This window comes from Chelonia mydas, chromosome 22 (assembly GCF_015237465.2).
Source record: "Chelonia mydas isolate rCheMyd1 chromosome 22, rCheMyd1.pri.v2, whole genome shotgun sequence".
NCBI lineage: Eukaryota > Metazoa > Chordata > Testudines > Cheloniidae > Chelonia > Chelonia mydas.
This window is the reverse complement of record NC_051262.2, coordinates 9320263-9339706: the sequence shown is the minus strand read 5'-3', so window position 1 is coordinate 9339706 and position 19444 is coordinate 9320263. Positions and strand designations below refer to the sequence as shown.

General features: G+C 57.0%; 1 protein-coding gene across 1 annotated transcript in view; it reads left to right on the top strand.

Moving 5' to 3' along the window:
• Nucleotides 1–19444, top strand: part of IGSF9B (immunoglobulin superfamily member 9B) — a 94604-nt gene that overhangs the window by 12360 nt on the left and 62800 nt on the right. The window contains 2 exon segments of the mRNA XM_037882488.2: nucleotides 13902–14099; nucleotides 17609–17755. Of these exon segments, the coding sequence (XP_037738416.1) occupies nucleotides 13902–14099; nucleotides 17609–17755 (345 nt within the window).

Here is a 19444-nt window from a genome sequence, read left to right as displayed (position 1 = left end):
TCTACTCTCCAGAAACTGGGCTACGATTGGTTGTGGGTGGAGGGGAGGGTCGGGTCCAAATGGGACAGCGGTACCTCTGTGCTGATTGGTGGAGGTGCATGCAGGGTCAAGGCTTCCAGGCCTCTGATTGGTGGTGGAGTGGGGGGAGGGGGGGGAGATGACACATCTGTCACTGGTCTCTTGGCCCCTGATTGGCAGGGAGGCACATCTCTCAGGCTTGTTGTCCAAGTCCCAGCTGGCCCTGTGGAGTGGCAGAGTTGGTCATTGAGCTCGTTAATTACTTGTTGATGTCAGGGGGCCCTGAGCACATCAGGCTCTGACGGGATGGTGCTTTCGCGTCCTCTGAGCTTTCCCGTGACCTAAAGTGAACCTTGCGATTGTGCTGGCTGAGCGCGGAGAGATTGCTCCAGCGCATGGCGCGCTCCGGGAGCCGCCTGCTGCGCGGCGTCCCGGGGCACCAGCGGAGCATTAAGGGCGCAGGCAGCTCTGCGGGCACTGGCACTGGGGGATGGAGGGAAGGCTCACGTCGCCGTTCAGGCAGAACTGACTAGGGTCGGATGTTTGTCGTCTGCTCCTCTCTGGCTTCCCTGGACTGGTGTCTCATCCATTATCTGCCATAGGGGGCTTTCAGGGAGAAAGCTTGGCTGCCCTGGGGCAGGGCCAGGGTTCATTTTACCTGATTGCGTGTCTGTGCCGTGCTGAGTCCGTGATGAGTGTACCAGTTGCCTGGTATGGATGTGAAGAGTCCCCCAGCCAAGCCCCTCCGGCCGCTTGAGAATCCCTCAGCCTTGCCTTCTCCCTGGGAGGTTGGGGTTATCCCCGTTTTTCTGAGGGACATTGAGCACAAAGAGGGGGCAGGTCAGGGATCTCTGCACTCAGAACCAGGAATGAGACTTGGGGATCTAGACTCTGACCCCGCCCTGCCCTGCCGGAGTCAGGCACAGAACCCAGGCGCCCTGACTCCCAGCCCGCCTGCGCTAAATGCCGGACCCCGCTCCCCTGCCAACCTTGCACTCTTGAAGAGGCTCAGAAGGTGCATTCGTATGGGATTAGTAGTGAGAGGATGGCAGGGTTGAAAACGGCACCATGCCCAATGAGCTGCCCTTCCTTTTTTTTCCCCCCCACAAGTGGGAGTCCCATGTACTGCAGTCAGAATCTGGCACCCTAGAAAGATCTGGGGGTTGGAGAATCTGTTGGAAATGTCCATTGAACTGCTGCTTTTGCCCCTTGGTGAAGGGGGAGGGCGCCACGATGGCTCTGACCCATTGGGATAGCCCTGGGAGCAAGATGGCCGAGTGGAGCAGTGGAACCCAGCTCTGAATATCTGGAGCCTTCAGGCATCCAGATGAGCTGACCGGGCTGTCTTCTACTTGTCATGAGCTGGGTGGCTCTGCTGGGAAAGGCAGAGCAGCTCGGAGTGCACACCCCTTCCCTTCTGTCAGCTGAAGGGAGTTTACGGGGAGGTGGAGGGACTGCAGGAGCTTCCAATGCTCAACATGTCTCTACTGGATCAGGGTGATGGGAGATGTGCCCATATGCTAGGGAGCATATGGAAATATGGCAGTAGGGCGTCTCCTCTCTGATCTCGCTGGTGGAGCCTTACTCACTGACTCCTATTTGTGAGGCAGGTGTTGCCTCCACTTTAGAGATCGGGGAAACTGAGGCACAGAAGTTGGGTGTGTTGGCCAAAGGAGCAGAATGAGCCTGTGGCAGAGCTAGAAATGGAACCCAGGAGTCCTGACTCCCAGTTCCCTCTCACCCGTAACCACAAAACAATGTTTCCCCTCAGAGCTTGAAGTAGCCCCCAAGAATCCTGATGCCCAGGTTCTCCTGCAGGGAGCTTGCAGTAGAATCCAAGGGACTGACTACTTGGGCTGCTGCACGTGTTCTCTCTGGACTCAAAGGCACTGCCACAACTGTGTGTGCATGGTTGTATTGTGTTCTAAAGCTTGTCAGAAGGACTCGACAGAGCATGGGAGGGGCACTCCTCACACATGCACTGAAATAACCCCATGAAATGTTCAGAGACCCTAGTTCTGCCTTTCCCTGTCATCGCTGATTGATGGACCCAGCCACAAATGCAGTACCTGTCACCTTACATTTGCTCTGCTCCACTATTCCATCTGTCGTGTCCCAGCTCAGGGTTTGGCACACTGCAGTCCACAGCTCTGGTTCTGTGTTGATCCAGACTGTTGGACATCCCTGCTGGCCACTCTGTGTCCTGGGGATGATTGCGGGGGGGTGTTTGGAGGGCTCATGACGGGGCAGCAGAGCCATGAAGATGTGTCCACCAGGATGGTGGGGTCCAAGCTGTCAGAGCTGTAACAAACAAGAGGCCCTTTCTCTCCCTGCCATGCCCCACAGAAGTGAGAGAATCCACAATGCAGGGGTGAAATCAGCTAAAGGAGCTATCAGAACACCTCTGACACCTGAGTGGATCCTACAACAGACAGTGTCCGCTTAGAAAGATCCTGCCTCATACCTGATGTGCTTGTCTCCTGCTGCTGGCTTGTATTTCAACCAAATGGGCTGCAGAGTGCAGAGGATATGCTCATCCTTTGACTGGTAGGCTTTGAGAATGGAAACGAGATGCAGTGAAAGAGGTGGGGGGAAGGAGGGAGAATGGAATATGCGGGTGGGGGGGAAGAGAAAGAGGAGTGGAGTTACTTCTATTGCGTATACACTGACCTGCCCAGGAGCAGACGGGCCTGTTTGTGCGTGGAAGTTCCATCAGGGCCATGTTTTGAAATGTGATTACCCATGCCCTGCATACGTGCCAGCCCTTCATTTCTCTGCCCCCCCGTGCAAAGTGGCACTTGCAGAGTGGTACTTGTGCATGCGATTCACTGAGGTGCGTGGGGCTTTTTAGTACTGAGATCTCTTCTGTATCTCTCCATATGGCCAATCGGAAGCATTCAAAAATCACGTGTCAGACCACAGAAATTATGAAATGTTTAAATAATACCTTTGGGATTTTTTTCATTTGCCCTCCTGCTTTTAAATCTTTAGGTCCCACATGGGTCATGCTCTCAAGCTTTTCTTCACAAACGCAAGGGCCAGAAACCTACTTTGTAAATGAAAGCTGAAATTCTCACCTGATCGCATGCCTTCAGGAGCTGGGGCTTTTAAGAAGAACACCCAATATTGCGAAACTTGTAAAACTCTGGGAGCTGGTGACGCTGATCTCTCCAGCACCAGTCACACTCGTATCTATAGTGCTGTGGTGTAAATGGCAAGTTTTTGGAGTGCACCATGGGTGTGCGTGCATATTTTGTAGATTCAACAGGTACCTATAAAATGTGACCCCACCCTGATCTGTCAGTTACTGAAGAACCCTCTGCATCTGTGGATGTTGTCCCATTTCCATGATCTCTTTTGCCAGATCACAGATGCAGTTAAATGCCTGAACGTATCCTAAATGTGCGTAACTGAATGGGACTGTCCCCAAATATACCCCTTGGGTTGGAGGTACAGTTAGCTTTCCCCTTGTCCCTCTTCCCTGCTGCACGGGTATGGGATGCAGGTATCTTTTGCGAGATTTTGAGCCCTGTGCTCCTCGCCCTCCCTCGGGGAGGGGAAGTTACTAGACTGGAAGGGTAATTCTGGGCTGAGGCCACTAATGTGCAGGCAGAATGAAACTTGCTAGAGAGACGAGGGCATCTAGCCAGGTATGTGAACTGAGCAGGAGAGGGAATCCAGAGTGAAGAGCAGGGCTGGGGGGTGAGAGCAGGGATCCCCACAAGAACTGGGTGCTTGTAATTGTAATGGATGGCAGACAGCTTTCCTCACGTGGAGGTGAAGCCTAGCCATGCATGTGGTTACCCCACTGGCTTTTCGATTAGATACTGGCACTGCAAGCTGCCAGAAACTGACCTATTTTCCTTCACTTACATCTCAGCACTTCCATTCCAGAGGCTACTGCAAGGCATGTGCATGCTGCCCACTTTCTCTGTGCCAAGCCTCTTTAGGTGGTAGTGGGCATGAAGCACTTGGCAACCCGTGAGGGTAAAGTTGCAGGTGTGTGTCGTGGATCCTGCTGATCCATGGGCCCTGGAGGTGGGAGAGGACCCCGCCCATCAGGGTGTGCAGGCGGCTCTGACCTCCCTGGACTTTCCTCTCCAGTCTTGGAAAGAGGGAGAGGGATTTCAAACCCAGCTCATGATTCATTCGGTTCCAACGCATCCCTGTTTGTTGCAGTTTTTAAGGGATGCATTCAGTTCCAAATGGTCTTATCCCAGGAAACGGCTTAGAGCTGGGCCCCTTGTCACTTGGTCCTGGCTCCGTTTGAAATGGAGATGTTTGAAACACCCGTGTGCACCCATGCACGTCTTTCTCTTGCTCAGGCTCCCTTGTGCATTCCTTTTCTTGTTCATTTGTTCTCTCTCCCCACACTCATCTGTTCCTTCCTTCTCTCTCTCTCTCTCCATTTGCCCTGTTGGTTCTCCTGTTCCTGTGTGTTCACTCATCCATTCTCGGCTTCGCACTTTCTGTGTTGCAGTTTCTCCGTTCACATACACACTCCCATTCCCCTCTGGTTAATGAGCTGCTTCTGGGAGCTGAAGTTAACCCCCTCTGCTGCCAGCGGGTGGACTGTGAATCTTTGTCCAGCTGACATTGGCTTCTCCCTAGCGCTCTCCTGATTGGTCCCTCGCTTTGGCCATGCTTCCCGGAAAGGGCTTATTGCCAGGCCAGTTAGAAGGGAGGGAGGAAAACGGAGCATTTACCTCTGCGTGGGACAGTTCTTGTCTGTTCTGCTCATCTTTCCACACAGAAAAGGGGATGATGCAGTCTGTCCCCTCCAACTTAGCTGCTACCACCTCATGGAAGAATTCCAGGTCCCAGAGTCTTCTGCAGGGATTTGTTCCATCACTTCTTAGCTGTCCAACTGCCTTGTTAATGTGGATGACTTTGATTATACCCCTTGGTCTTAGCCCCCTCATGGCCTCATTTCCTGAAAGCCTGAGCACCTGCAGCTCCTGGTGAAGCCGTGTTGCTTCAGGAACTTGGGAAATCAGGTTTCAGAGTAACAGCCGTGTTAGTCTGTATTCGCAAAAAGAAAAGGAGTATTTGTGGCATCGGATGAAGTGAGCTGTAGCTCACGAAAGCTTATGCTCAAATAAATTGGTTAGTCTCTAAGGTGCCACAAGTACTCCTTTTCTTTTTGGGAATCAGGCTGAGTCTTTTCCTGGGGCTGAAGGAGGGGACGGTGATCTTCAGAGATGGATTGCCGTGTGGAGGTGGCCGGCAGGGACTTCTGTCGAAGAGAACTCTTCAATCGCCTTAGCTTCTGGGCACAGGACAATGGCTGATGCTCATGAATCCCCTTTCCCCCCAGTGATCCCCCGAACACTTTCCAAATCCCATCGCTGATCAATACAGTGCCCTGGCTCTGCCTAGCCTGTCAGAGAGACCAAGACACACGTCCTGCCTCTGAGTTCGCAGGCTAAGGCAGTGTGAGATGATGAAGATGGGCCAAGCAAGGGGGTTCAAGCAGTGCAGCGTAACAGATGGCGCCTTATGGAGAGAGTGAAGCCGATTGAACGCTGGTGGTTTTGAGAAGGGACTGAGGCAGGAGGGGGAATCCAAGGGGTGGGATGGAGTGCTGGGGGAGGGCTTCGGAGGAGTTGCGTGAGGGAGACAGACCCTTCCAGGCGCAGGGAGGTGAGAATGGGAGGGAGGGAGTGAGGTGAGGAGCATTGGGGGCTGGGCTCAAACCCCTCAACTTCACTTGATTCTCAGTGACAGGGAGCCAGTGGAGAGACTTGAGGAGCAAGGGTTGGGCAGGGACATGGTCAGAGCAGTGGAGGAGGAAGCCTACATTACTTGCTGGATGCTGGGTAGATGGGAGAGGGGAGGGTCCAGAGAGAAAGCTTGGAGATGCCATGCCATCTAGCCCCTGGCATCGGGCCATGAGACACGCGTTGGCTCTGGGAGTGGGGGGGTGGGTGAGCTAGGAAGGAAGGGGAGGATCCTGCCTGTGAGGGGTGAGGAAAGGGAGGGGTCCCAGAGGGCCATGAACCCAGGAGGATGGTGGCGGTGGCAGGGGAAGGGGTGAGGTGGGCAGAGGGGATCTGCATTTGCTGTGCATGTTTTGAGGAAGCAGGGGGGCCCCCCTGAGGAGACATTAGGGAGATGGCCGCAGGCTGGAGAGAGAACTGCAGAACTGCGAGCGTTGCCACCAACAGCCAGAGCATGGGAGGTCACTGGCACAAGTGTAGAGAGAAGGGGGGCGATGAGGGAAGCGTGCCAACAGCTGGGTCGCCAGCACCCTGGGTCTTCCCCAGAGGGCCAGGAGTCCCTTCCTGAGATGGGTACTATGTTCCCTTGCTTCCTTCTCCTCCCCTCCCCGCATCCGCTCAGAGGCCTGCGTGCTGCGATGTGCTAGAGAGGATGGTGTTAAACTGATGAGGGCTATACATTAAACGGCTCGTTATTCTCCGGCCATCCTCGGTGCAAAGAAGGGATGCCTGCAGGGCCGGGGGCTCAATGGCTTCCTTCCAGACGTCATTGGACCCTTTGTATCGGGCCTCAAAGATAACATGCCCTGTACTATTTTTGTGTCTGTTCTGTAAAAGCCTCTTTGAAGCTGCCTCGGAGAATGGGCTGTCCTGTCCCGGCGATTCAGCAGGCCCTGAACGCAAAGATTTGACGCTTCAGGGCTGGCGGTATCCTGAACGCGAGGCTGTGCGTGCCAGTGTAGAGAGCTTCCTGCTCCTGCAGCCCCAAACTCGCTCAGCAGGAGGCACTGTAAGGAATAGTGTTAAGGATCACGTCGCTGCTCCAGCCCGTGGCCCCTGTCCTTTCTCGACCGATCCCCTAGGCAGGGCAGCGGGGAAAAGGTGGTACCGTGCTGTCGGGGATCCATCCTGTGGGTAGCTTTTGCCTGTTCTTTCCTCTCCCCCAGGCCGGGCAGGAGCTGCTGCTGTTTTTTTTTGCTTTAGTGCTGAGAAGCTTGAAGATTGAATTACCGACTTCCTGGGAGGAAGGGCCGTGAAATACAATCCAGTCGAGAGCAAATTAAAGTTGGTAATCGTGCCCAGAAACCCGGCGGCTGGCTGTGAATGGCCACGGTGGGGATCAATCCGCTGTCTGGCCTGACATGGCACTGGGGATCTGCTTCCAGTCGAGACTCGCTCATTCCCAGCTGGAGCCAGGTGGTGGGCTGGGAGCTCCTCTGCCTTTGGTCCCTTGCCATCAGAGCAGCGTGGGCTGTGCTCTCATCAGATCTCAGCTAAGCAGCATCAGGCCTGGATGGTAGTCAGATGGGAGGCCACCGACTGTGGCAGGAAGTAGCACAGGTCATCCTTTATGTGGTGGTCTTCCCTCGAGTCAGCACCGAACCCAGGATCCCAGCGTTAGGTGGGTGGCGGTGGCAGGGGGTTGTGCGCTGTGCTCTCGCTGGAGCGTAAGTAGCTGACACAACGTGCTATGCTCTGCACTGACCACAAAGTGAGCTTTGTTGGCTAGCTCAGTTCTTCACAGCCACATTCAAACGTGATTGTCCTTTGAGAGAGTCCCTCCGGGTCTGGATGGGTGGAGCAGCGTGCCTCAGTGTGGATGAAGCTTGAGCTGCTGCTGCATGAAGGACGAGGACTTCAGCCGGCGGAGGGCCGTATCGGAAGGGGCCTGAGGGCATGTCAGCCGAGCAAAAGCTGCCCATGGGCTTGCCTGTTTGAGCGAGCTTGAATCCAGCGAGAGCAGGTAACAGTGGTGGTGAAGACAGTGCAGCGTGGGTCTCCGAGGGAGCTAGTGTGCCAAGCACCTTCCCAGGGTCTGTGCTGGGCTTGTGTTCCTCATGCTGAAGCCTGTGCACTGTTGGCTGTGCGTACGTACCCTCGGATGGGGAGGATGGGAGCATGGGTCCTGCTGTAGCTTACGACTGAGTTTGCGGCTATTCCTGGGATCAGCTAACGCTGTGGCAGTCCATGTGAGCTCTGTAGCTGGTGCCTTCCTTTCACTCCCCTTGAGCGCTGTAGCCCTGTGGGGCAGGGTGGGGACCGCATCTGCTGGCGTGGGGTAAAGTACAGTTTGCAGCTGGCTGGTGTTGGTCCCTTCCCCTGCAGCTGGCCAGAGTGCACTGACACCATAGGTGTGTGAGCTGGTTGAAATCTGGCTCTGAAACAGGTTCAGCAGCCACGGGGAGAGACTCGTTGTGAATGGGACCTGCGCACACGCGCCCCGATCCCGAAAAATGGGAGCAGAATCTTCAGACCTGGAGTGGAGCAGGCGACGCTGTGCTGGGCTACCAAGGGGCTTGCTCTACAGGCAAGCTGGGAGCATTGGCTCAGCAGGGCTCTCCTGGCCCACACCCAGTGCCAGGCAGTCCCCTGGCCTGGTGATGCCAATGACCAAGCTCCCTAGGATGGGCACTGTCATTGGGTCTGCTTGGCCTTCGCTGAGGAAGAACTGGGCCCTGTGCTACTCTGCAAGGCTGCCTCTCTAACTGCATTGCTCTTCCTCCCCCACCACCATGCCTTTCCTGGTGTCCCTTCCAGGCCAGGCTGGGCCAGCCCAGCTCCTGCCTCGTGCTGGTGGGGTTCAAGGCACTCCCTAGTCTCACAGCCTTCCCCCCCATCACTCTGTTTCCTCTTGCCATGGGGGCAGCCCTCCAGCGTCCCCACGCTGGGTTGGGAGCAGGGGTCTGCTGTCGGCGGAGCCCCGCGAGCCGGGTTTCGCTTCCCCGGGCGTGAGCTACTGGAGGCAGGTGCTGAGAACCGTCACTGCTCCCAGCACACAGCGTCCCTGGCTGAGGGGGCTGTTTGCTTGGCAGCGTGTGTGGGGGCAGAAAACGAGCGTTATTGGACCAGACGGAGATTAAAATTCAGGGCGAGAAGCTGGAGCTGGCGGAGGAAACTGCTGGAATGGGGGGAGAAGGGAGCTGGTGCTGCGTCAGTACCAAGAGCCGCTACTGCTGGGTTTCTGGGGCACTTGTTGTGTTTTCTCCCTCCAGTGAGGCAGCCTCTGGGTCTCCTGGCCCGATCCTGTGAGGTGCTGAGCACCATCCACTCCCACGGACTGCCGGGGGCTCTTGCACTGAGGCCATGTCTGAGGCGTGTAAGGCAAATATCAAAGCCCTCTTCGGTTGATCTTTCACTCACGCTGCCCAGACCCTTTGGGATGGTATGGCTGAGGCCTGGCACACTCCTCCCACCAGTGCTCCTGGGTTGGAGGGCATAGGCGGCAGTACGGGACCAACTGGCGCTGCCAGTGCATATGGTGGTGTGTCGTTCCCTCTTCTCCAGCCAGCCCCTCCCCTTGCCCTTCCACTGCTCTTGCTGGCCGTGTGGAAATCTGAATGCTGCTCAGGTGAATGGAGGGCCCGGTGCTGACTGGAGATAAGAGAGCTGGGGACTGTGCCAAGGTGCATTAAGTCCTACATGCACTGGCAGGGCTCCAGCTGTGTGTTAGGGAGACACTGCAGCTGCTGCATACCGGCGAAGGCTTGGATGGGCTCCGAGCTTCTGCACTGCACAAGCTGCTAGCCGGGGAGCACTGGGCTGGCGAGGACGTGGGAACCTGCTCGCTCCCTGTTGGGTGGGGGGCTGGATGGATGCAAGTCCTCGGTACCCTGAGACTTGGGGGCATGGTAAAGAGGTCTTGCAGATCTTCCTGTGGGGCAGAAGGGCTATAACACCCTCTGTCCCCAGACTGGGGTGGCTGTGAGGTCACCCAAATGCTGCAGCCCTCGCTCAGCCAGTCATGCGCCCGCTTCCCTGCCTCCCCCCCCCGCCCCCCGGGAGTTAAAGGAGATTAGCAGGAGTGCAAGATTGGACCCTCATCCAGGAGGGCTGCTGTGACTAGCAGGGGAGCCTGCCCCTCCTTCCTTTTGTCCCGACTCGGGCTCGCACAAGGCACCCTCACCAGCATCGGTTTGAATCTGGTAGCTGCGGTCACATTTTGATGGGGCGGAGATGGTCATACTGTGGAGCCAGGCAGGTGGTTGGGGGATCTCCGGGCAACCCCCATGATTTCTCCTGCTGGCTCGGACCAGGCTCCTGGGCAGTTTGATCTCAGATGCCGGCTGAGGCCCGAGGAACGGTTTGGCCTTCAAATGCCCTGTGCAGACCCCAGCCCCTCCCTCTTGCTGCTGCAGCGGCTGTGCCGTATCTCCGCTACGCTGTGCGGAGCCTGCTGCGGCATCTGAAAGCAGGAGCCACTCCAGAGCTATGGGGGTGCATCTGGAGCTGGCCTGTGGCTAGCAAGCCATGGCTTTGGTTCCCCGTAGCATGGGGTGGTTGCATTGTGGGAGGAGAGGATAGTAGCACACAAGGAAATGGCCCCAGGGCACTGGAGTGGGAGAGGATGGATGCCAGTCCCTCCAAGCATTGCAGATTTCAGGGGTGGGGTGGCAGCTGAAGTCACCCCATCAGCTGATGAGGTGCGAAAGCCTGGGCCTCATTAGAAATGCAGCGATAACGAGGCCCAGCAAGGTGCAAACAAATCCTGTACAGGTGGTGTGAAGGCCGGGGGTGGGATGATGGTGGTGGAGAAGGCTGCAGCTCCTTGCTGTGTGGCTCCCCTCTGCTTTTAGACGTGCCCCTGCTTCCTGGTGGTGTGTGCATGCGTGCATGACCCGAGTGATCAGTTACACTCCCAGGCGAGGGAGAGGGCCCCTCCATGCCCACATGCCAGGTGCCCTGTCTACTCCTCTGCGCACGCGACCACACACAGCATAAACCCTTCTGTTGTCTCCAGGTCCCTCCTAATACACCTGCACCCCAACCACCCCTCTGCCACGCTTCTCTCTGTTATACGTCACCCCGGGCACACTCCTCCTCCGGCTACAGACACCATAGCCTTCGCCTATTCCCGTGCCTGGGCCAGGGTGCTCCACTCATGGCTGGTGGCCCTGTGCTATCAGACTGGTGCATGTTTTTTCCCTGCACTGGCGCAGCATGCAGAGGAGCGAGTCTTTGGCTGCTGCCTACGCTATCCCAGCAAGCGGCGGCTTGCCGCGGTGCCAGAGCCACCTGGCTCCTGCGTCCCCAAAGGGACTTTGATTATCGGCCTGCCCAGGGGACCCGAGGGGCCCGTGGGGGCCGTTTGCTGGCTTACGTTTGTGTCCGAGCCAAAAATAACCAGGGATCTTACTCTCCTGTTGTGGAAAAACAGTGATGTCACTATTGGCCAATCAAAGCTGGCCCTGAAGAGCAGAGCGAAGGATCTGGGAACATGCCTCCCTGAAGAATGAAGATTCTTCGCTGGTGGAGGTGGCGGCAGCCTGAGCAGCTTCCCGGCTGCGTGCGGAAAGGAGCCTTTTCACGCTATAAAAGCTCCGATACCCGAAGCCGCAGGCCCACGGAGCCGCTTCCCTGATTCCCCAGGCTCTGGCTTCTGCAGGATCCAGGCAGGAGCTGACTGAAAGGAGCTTTTAAAAACCGCTGCTCCCCTGCCCCTGGGAGAAGGGCGTGGGCTACAGGGGAGTGCACAGCAACTCCAGCCCCAGCCTCTTCCAGCAGGCGTCTGTGCAGGGAGTGGGGCAGGACGCGGGTGGTGATGTGGCTGATGGCTTTTTAAGCCCCAGCCTTGCTTTGCCGACATCTTTTATAGGAGCGCTAGTTTTGGGGGAGCTCGCAGCATTTCCCTGTAACAGATGCTTTGGCCGCTGCAAGGCGCTCAGAGGAACAGCAAAGCTAGCCGCTCCTGGCAGGGGGTGCTGTGGGGCATGGTGTAGGAGCGGCAGGGGGCTGCTAACAGCTGCTCTGGCCCTGACTTGGTAAGATTGTGCGGAGGCTGGTGGGGTGAAGCTTGTGGGATTTCTGGGTTGCCAAAGGTTTTAACTCTCTCTCCTTGCCTTTGTCATGCTGAGCTGGCCTGCCTGGCAGCAGAGACTGGCCCTGTGTGCCATGAGTATGGTACCCACAGGCCTTACGGCACAGCTCCTGCTGTGGAGAGACCCCTTGAATGGGCCTGTGCAGGGTGGGACTGCGTGGGCTCCCACCCACCTCCCAGCCCTTGTAGGAGAACAGCTGGTTCGCCTCTTCTCTGAAGCTGGCTCAAAGGATGGAGAAGGGGAGGAGCAGGTGTGCCACAGCAAGCTGCTGTGAGCCCTGCACTTTTCTCGCAAATCCTGTACCGACTAATAGCTTGCCATATATACTCCAAGGGGAACCACAAGCCACTGCATTACCCCTGTGATTGTGCAAAGCCTGGCGGAGCCATGTAGGGGAGGCAGTGTGGCCTAGTGGATAAAGCACTGGACTTGGACTCCGGAGATGTCTTCTGTTTCGGGCTCTGCCACTGGCCTGCTGGGTGACCGTGAGGAAGTCCCGGTGTCGTTCTGTGCCTCAGTTTCCCCATCTGGAAATTGGGGCGAAGGATGCTGACCTTTGTAACACACTTTGAGCTCTGTGAATGAAGAGTGCCAGGGCTTGCTTTTACCTGGCCTTGAAATATAACCTGCCCTGGGGTGAACATAGCTGTTCAACATTGAAATTGCAGAGGGGTTAGTTACCCCTGGTAGAAGTTGGCCAGAACCTCAGTGGCACAACCGGCCTTTGGTTGTAGGACTGATCTGAAAGGGTGCGTCGTCAGCAAACTAGCACCCCCTAGGCTTTGGGGTCAGAGCTGACTCAAAGGAAAGAGCGCCACCTGCTGCAGCTGCAGCACCATTCTCTGCAGCACGTGGGTCTTTCTCTCCTGCAGTGACCTGACCTGACCCAATCCTGCTAAGCCTGGGGAGAGTCCTGTGTTCGCAAGGGGAAATGGGCTAGCTGCAGGCTCCCGGTAGCGTGTGGAGAAGGGGCTGGCAGCATGCTTGGGGGGAGATGGAAGATGCCTGTTTGGACGGTGGGGGCTAGCTCTGGTCTTTGGGAGGGGGTGATACAGCTGGTGCAGTTTAGTGGGGTATGGACATGGGAGGGGGATGAGGCGCTATGGGATAGGTGTCCTGTTGTGGGGAGATGCCTGTGGCAGGTTGGGTGGCCAGAGGCTCGGGGTGAAGGGCAGGGCAGGGCTGGCCCAGGGTCTGGGGCTGGATGTGTCAGGCATCCAGTTAATTGAGCAGCTGTTTTAATGACGCTGTCACCGCCTGCTGGGCTGAGCCTGGGTGGCGTCGGCTCTTTCCCCTTTCGAAAGGCCCGTTCCAGGGCTTTGTAGCGCCTTGCGGTAACTGGCTGGCGGGGCGAATGGATGTCTCCCCTGCCGAAGGGAGGAGAGGCGTCCCTGAAGAGATTATTCAGCAATGCAGAGCAGATCGAAGAGCTGTGCATTTCCTGCCCGCACCTCCCCCCCCTCCTCCTCCTCCTCCAGAACGGGGAGGCAGGGGCACCCGCATGTGGGAGCGTGAGAGGAACGTCACCTTGGAGGGAGTCTCCACGTGCTGAGGGGACCTGAGTTGTGTGTCGGTTGCGGTAGCTGCTGTTTCCCAGCAGGGTGGAGGAGCTGACTGGGAACATGTTGCCCTTTGGATGCTGTGACTCTCTAGGTTTGTACAGTGTTTCCCGTTCTCAAACTGCTGACGGGGAGGCTAGTGCGATCCATCCCCGGCGCCATGGCGAGCCGCAACAGAGGCCTGTGGAGTGGGATATCCTTCTTAGTCTGCTGGCTTTCCTCCACGTGGCCCTGCTGCCCTGGTCTGCTCCTAGCCTGCGGCTAACATCAGGGGGCACTGTGCTGCCGGCTTGCTGCCCTTCAGAGCCTGGCAGTGCGCCCTTCATTAGCATGGCGCTGTGGGCGACTTGCTGCACAGTCGGGGCATGCTCCTTTGCTCAACACCCCAGGGAGCTCAGCTGCTAGAGGGAGTGTCTCCGTTTCCTAACCAGGCCCAACTACTGGTACCCAAGCTCTAGTGTGCCCTGTGAAAGAGTCGGCATGTGTACCTGCAGGAATGAGGAGAGGGGCTGCTTGCAATAAAAGCCACTGACTTTGCCCAGCTCGTTTTTTGTTTTGTTTTCTCCCAGCTGCTTACGGCTCAAGGGAGGAACCCGAGTTTGTGACCGCTCGTGCTGGCGAGAGCGTGATCCTGGGATGCGACGTGATCCATCCGCTGACCGGGCAGCCCCCTCCCTATGTGGTGGAGTGGTTCAAATTCGGAGTCCCCATTCCCATCTTCATCAAGTTTGGGTTTTACCCTCCCCATGTGGACCCAGAGTATGCAGGTGAGTCTCTGAGCCATGGGCTCCTGTGCTGAGAAGGGATGGGGCTTCTGCTGGGCTTGGTGCTTCAGCATCTTCACCCAGAGCGACCAACCTGCTGTAGGCTGAGGCAGATGCACGCTGTGTCTTCCGGCCCTGAAGCACATCCTCCACCCCCTCGCCATCCGGGGAGGGCGGCATTCCTCTGCTCTGTTCCCCAGAGTGCTGACTGTGTATGAGGAGCGCAGTGAGAGCTGGCGGCTCGGCACAGGACCGTCTCCTGTCTGCCCCCTTCCAGGAAAGACACTCTCCCCCTCTCCCTTTCATTCCATTCTTTCCACGCGGCTGGTTTTAATTAAGCAGCAGCATCGGGAAGCCAGCTGGGCTGTGTGGGATGGAAGGAGCCAAGGCAGCAAAACTAAGGGCAGGCGCTGCTGCTCCCTGGGAACAGCGGAGAGCCTGGGCTGCTGCTTTTGGGGACAGGAGCCTTGCTTGGTGTCCTCACGGGAGGAAGCTGCTGCCACCCATTTCCTCTCTGCAGCAAGGGGAACTGGCCCTTCCACTGCGTCTTGCCCTGTCCCACTGGTGGTTTGGTTCCAGGGAACACCCCTCGGGGGGTGGGGGGGAGGGAATGAGAATGAATTGGGTGAGTGGGGTGGGACTGAGTCAGGAGGTACTGGATCCAGAGGTCCCCAAGGTGTAAGGCCAGCGTCCAAGCTGTTGAGAGAGCCCGAGGCTCTCAGACACCAGGCCCCTGCTGCTGGGGTATCTGGGGGCTGGGGGAGCTCAGCACCTCTGTAAAGCGGGTGGGTGGGGGAGAACTGAGTAAGCGAGGTTTCAGAGTAGCAGCCGTGTTAGTCTGTATTTGCAAAAAGAAAAGGAGTACTTGTGGCATCTTAGAGACTAACAAATTTAAGCAAGGAGACTGGCCTGACCCTGTGGAGTGACTTCATAGAATATCAGGGTTGGAAGGGACCTCAGGAGATCATCTAATCCAATCCCCTGCTCCAAGCAGGACCAATCCCCAATTTTTTTTTTTGCCCCAGATCCCTAAATGGCCCCCTCGAGGACTGAACTCACAACCCTGGGTTTAGCAGGCCCATGCTGAAACCACTGAGCTATCTCTCCCCCCCCATCCCCGCCCAGACTTGCCTGAGGGGAAGGGGAAAGGGAGAGCGGGCAGTGAGCTGTCCCTGTGGGTGGTTCCATAGGCCTGCTTCCCATGGGGACCTCTGCCCTGCGCAGCCCTGTTTGCCCATCACTGGCTTCCTAGGGGCTTGTGCTGCATCCCTTCACCATCTCATAGTCCCCTGTAGCCTCCTATGGCTTCTGGGACCTAAGGAGGGTGGGGATCTCACAAGGCAGATCAGGATGGGAAATGTGTTGGAGATGTAGCAGCAGCTGGCCATCCTGGTGGGGGGAGGGGACGAGGTGCAGAAGGGGTCGTCCCTGGCCTCTGGTGACTGTGGCAGGTGTGCAAAGCCCTGGGGTGAGAAGCTATTGCATCTCCTTAAATGCCCTACCAATCCCCTCTGGCCGCTGCCAGTTGGCCCCTTGAAGCAGCAGGGAGCTGGAGGTGCAGTGTCTGTTTCTTGCATGTGGTGCACGGAGCTGCACGGCGGTGGTAGGGGAGGAGGGATCACTGGGGCGGAGAATTGATGCCGCGCAATCCATGTCCTGAAGCGTTGGATGGGGAGTGGGAGGAGGCAGGGAGCCTATTACCATGTGGGCTTTGATCCCAGGCCTGGGTGGACCCTGAACTGAAACCATGGAGATGCACAGCTGCCCCTGAATGATCTCCCAGTGAGATGGGGAGAGTAACAGGACCCGGGAGAGCAGTCCCTTGGCCAGGAGGCAGGGAGGCACCCTACAGCTGTATGGTTGGCTTATGCGTGGGACTTGGCAGACAATAGAGGGGTTACTGCCAAGGAGGTATTGACCGGGAGCCGGGGGAGGGAAGGGGGTGGCTTCCTCCTGCAGGTAGGCACATCAGTTCCCTGCTGTGCTCTCCAGGAAGGGGAGGAGGGATAAGGGGTGCGTGTGTGTGTGCGCACCCTAGGAGCAAGGGAGAGTCTCAAATACTCCAGCCCTGCCTCCGCTTCCAGCTAGTGCCGTCGCTCTCAGGTGGGAGTTGGCCAGGAGCCCTGATTCCCAGCAGGCAGTGTGGCTGAGGAGCTGGCAGTCCCTGGAGGGCGTCCAGCAGGGAAACGAGCTGGTGGCTTGCTGTGTGCTTCTCTGGCCAGGAAGAAAATGATTCTGTCATGAGGGGCTGGGGTTTTCGTCCTCTCGCTCTGGCCTGCGATTGTGCCCTGGCCTGCCCTATTCCACCTCCCCACCAACCCTGCGCATCAGCCGCAGGTCGCCCCTGGTTTGCCCTTGGCTCTGCTGCGAGTCACTTCTCAACGTCGGGCCTCCTCGGCTCATGCCTCAAGGCTGCTTTGGAGCCACCACCTCGAGCGGAGTTGGCTCTCTGTGCTCTAGCCCGTCCTTGGTCAGCAGGGGGGTGGGTTAGAGCCAGTGGGGCTGGTGGTTTCTGTGGTGGGAGCACTTAAGCACTGGAAGCTGGGTTGTGAGGCTCCCCTGGCATGCCGGCTGCCCCACAGCTGCATGGGGTAGCTCTGAGTCACTGCGCACATGGAACAGACTGACCTAGAGGTGAAGGGTGCCTGTCTCGTGGCCTGTCCCCTGGATGCAGTGATGTGTGCTAGCCCAGAATGGGGGCATGTTGGAGCGTCCTCCTGCGGGAGGGCTGGGCTGCCTTTCAGAGGGAGCAATTCTGTGGCAGCAGTGGCCGGTGAAAGGGCTACAGGACGCATATTGGCTTCAACACGGTGCTGGAGCCAATCTGACGTGTGTCCGTGCAGGGCCCCTCCGCTGGCAGCAAAGCGGGTGCTCTTAATCCTAGGCACGCTTCCTCGTTGCAGCAGGTCGTCTTCCTTTCTGAGACATGAGATGAAGCCCTGTGTCCCAGATGAGCTCCGAATCCACGGGGCCCTGACCTCCTGCTTTCTCATGGTCTCTTGGCCCTTCCTATGTCCCTGTGGCATAGATCTCAGATTTGCAGTGTGCATCGCCTCCACCTTCTTTAGCATGGGGCTGATTGTCAGCAGGAATATCCTGGCTGACTGGATGGGCAAGTGAGAACTTTCTAAAGCAGCTTCTAATTCCGGGGGCCTCAGTTCTTGGGTGCCCAGCCTGAGACCCCTGTGGGAGGTGAGCGTCCGCAGCTGTCTTCAAAGTCAGCAGTCCTTGCGGTGCCTGGAAAACTGGGCCTGTGGTGCATTGTGTAGTGTTGGGCCCCCAAAAAGAGAGAAATCGGTGGCACCTTTTGAAAAAGCCCAGCCTCAATGTCCAGTGGCAGAGAGCCAGCCTCGGCTGGGAGCAGGGTGGACTCTCCTCAGCCTCTGTAAGTGCCATTTGAGAGGCTGGGCGTCAAGTGGTGGGTTGAGGGGTGAGGCTGATGCTGCATTGAGGATTCAAGGCCCCCTTTCCCTGCTGAGAGCTGAGTCCCTCTGACCTTGTGTCTCTTCCAGGCCGCGCCAGCCTTCATGATAAGGCGTCCCTGCGCATCGAGCAGATTCGCTCCGAGGACCAGGGCTGGTACGAGTGCAAAGTGCTTATGCTGGATCAGCAGTACGACACCTTCCACAACGGCAGCTGGGTGCACCTCACGGTCAATGGTGAGTAGGAGGTGGGGGGGCTTCCCCTCCGCATGCGTCTCTCTGGGCAAACCTGCTGTTAGCATGTGACTGACGAGAACCCCAAGAGACCAAGTCCCAGAGCTCAGCTGCCCTCTTGTCTGGTCTGCGCTGTCCAGTAATGAAGCCCTTTCCCTTCACCCAGGCATCTCCCTTCTCCTTTGTATCTCTGTTGAAACTGCCAGCGAGGGCCTTCTATCATCTCTGGTTTCCCCCATCCTGTGTTACGGGGAAAGCAGCCATCTGTCAGGAACGGGCCTGGAGGCCCCATCTGCTGCCATTTCTCAGACCGTGCTCGCAGCAGCCAATACGGCAGCGCCAGGGATCCGGGGATATCCTAGATGGAGACTTCAGGTTGGGGAGAGGAGTGGATAGTGGGAGAGAAGGGATGGAGGAGTAATACCAGGAGGGTCTCTAATCAATCAGCAAAGGGCTTGAAGCCTCACAAAGACACCTGTGGAATAGATGAAGGCTATAAAGTGAAAGAATCCCTATATGCAGCAGTGAAATGCAGCCCCCTCTGGAGTGGAACATGGCAGCTGTTTAACAGTAATACTTATACAACTATTTGGGAAGCGAGGCCGTTTTATACCCCTGTCAAAACTGCAGTGGGTGTTGGGGTAACAGGATGTAATTCCATTGGGACACACATGCTAACATCCCTTCAGTTCCCCAAATTTACCAGAGCTCTTTAATGACCACAGCTGGTCAGGACCTAACTTCTACGTGGCCAGCAGTGCTGGCATCAATACGAGGGAATAGCCCCACTTCCCGTGTGTCCTTCCATGTAGCTATTCCTTGGAGGGCTCCCATCCAAGTTGTGGCCCAGCCCATTTCTGATCCACTCGATACAGGTTGTTACCAGTCTGTTTTGCTGCCCCTCCTCTAGTTTCTGCGTCAGGGCTGTTCCTCCAGGTTTCCTTCGCAGCACTTTTCAGAGTGTCCAGTGCTCGTCGTGTGATGCCTGTGAATCTCTCTGGGAGGGAGAAGGGCCCAGAGCTGCCCTCCTTCTCCTCATGAGAGGCGACGGGGAGAGAGATGGACACGTAGTACTGTCTATTTATCGTGCTTACCTAGCCCCCACCACTGTGGTATCTGAGAACCAGTCTTCAATATCTTCACAACCCCCCTGTGAGGTAAGGGAGCACAACACTCCCACTTGACAGCTGGGGAATGGAGGCCCAGAGAGACTAAGTGACTTGACCAGGATTACCTAGGATGTGTGTGGTGCTGCAGGAATTGAACCCAGGCCTCCAACAACCCAGGCTTGTGCTCTATTCACTGGACCATTTCTCATGGGTCATTGTGAGGTAGAAGGCAGGTGAGGTGCGCTGGGACAGAGGTAGGCAGCTGCTCAGACAGCAGCTAGAATAGGGTAAATCCAGGGAAATTTTAGATAGTGAGCAGTCAGGGACCAATCAGCCAAGTCTGGGAATAACCCAGCTGGGGGCAGGTCTAGCCTTCTGAGCAGGACCCCGTGGGGCAGGAGCCAGGATTCCGCATTAGCCTAAGGAATGTGGTTGAGGGCTCACTGTGCGTTTGGTACACCTGAAAGGTGCAGGGCAGACTGGGATTGCAGGAGGCTCTGTGGGCGTGGGTGGGATGGGAGAGCGGGACTGTAGCATATATATGCTCTGTATTAGCAAGAGGAAAACCAATGAAGGTAAGAAA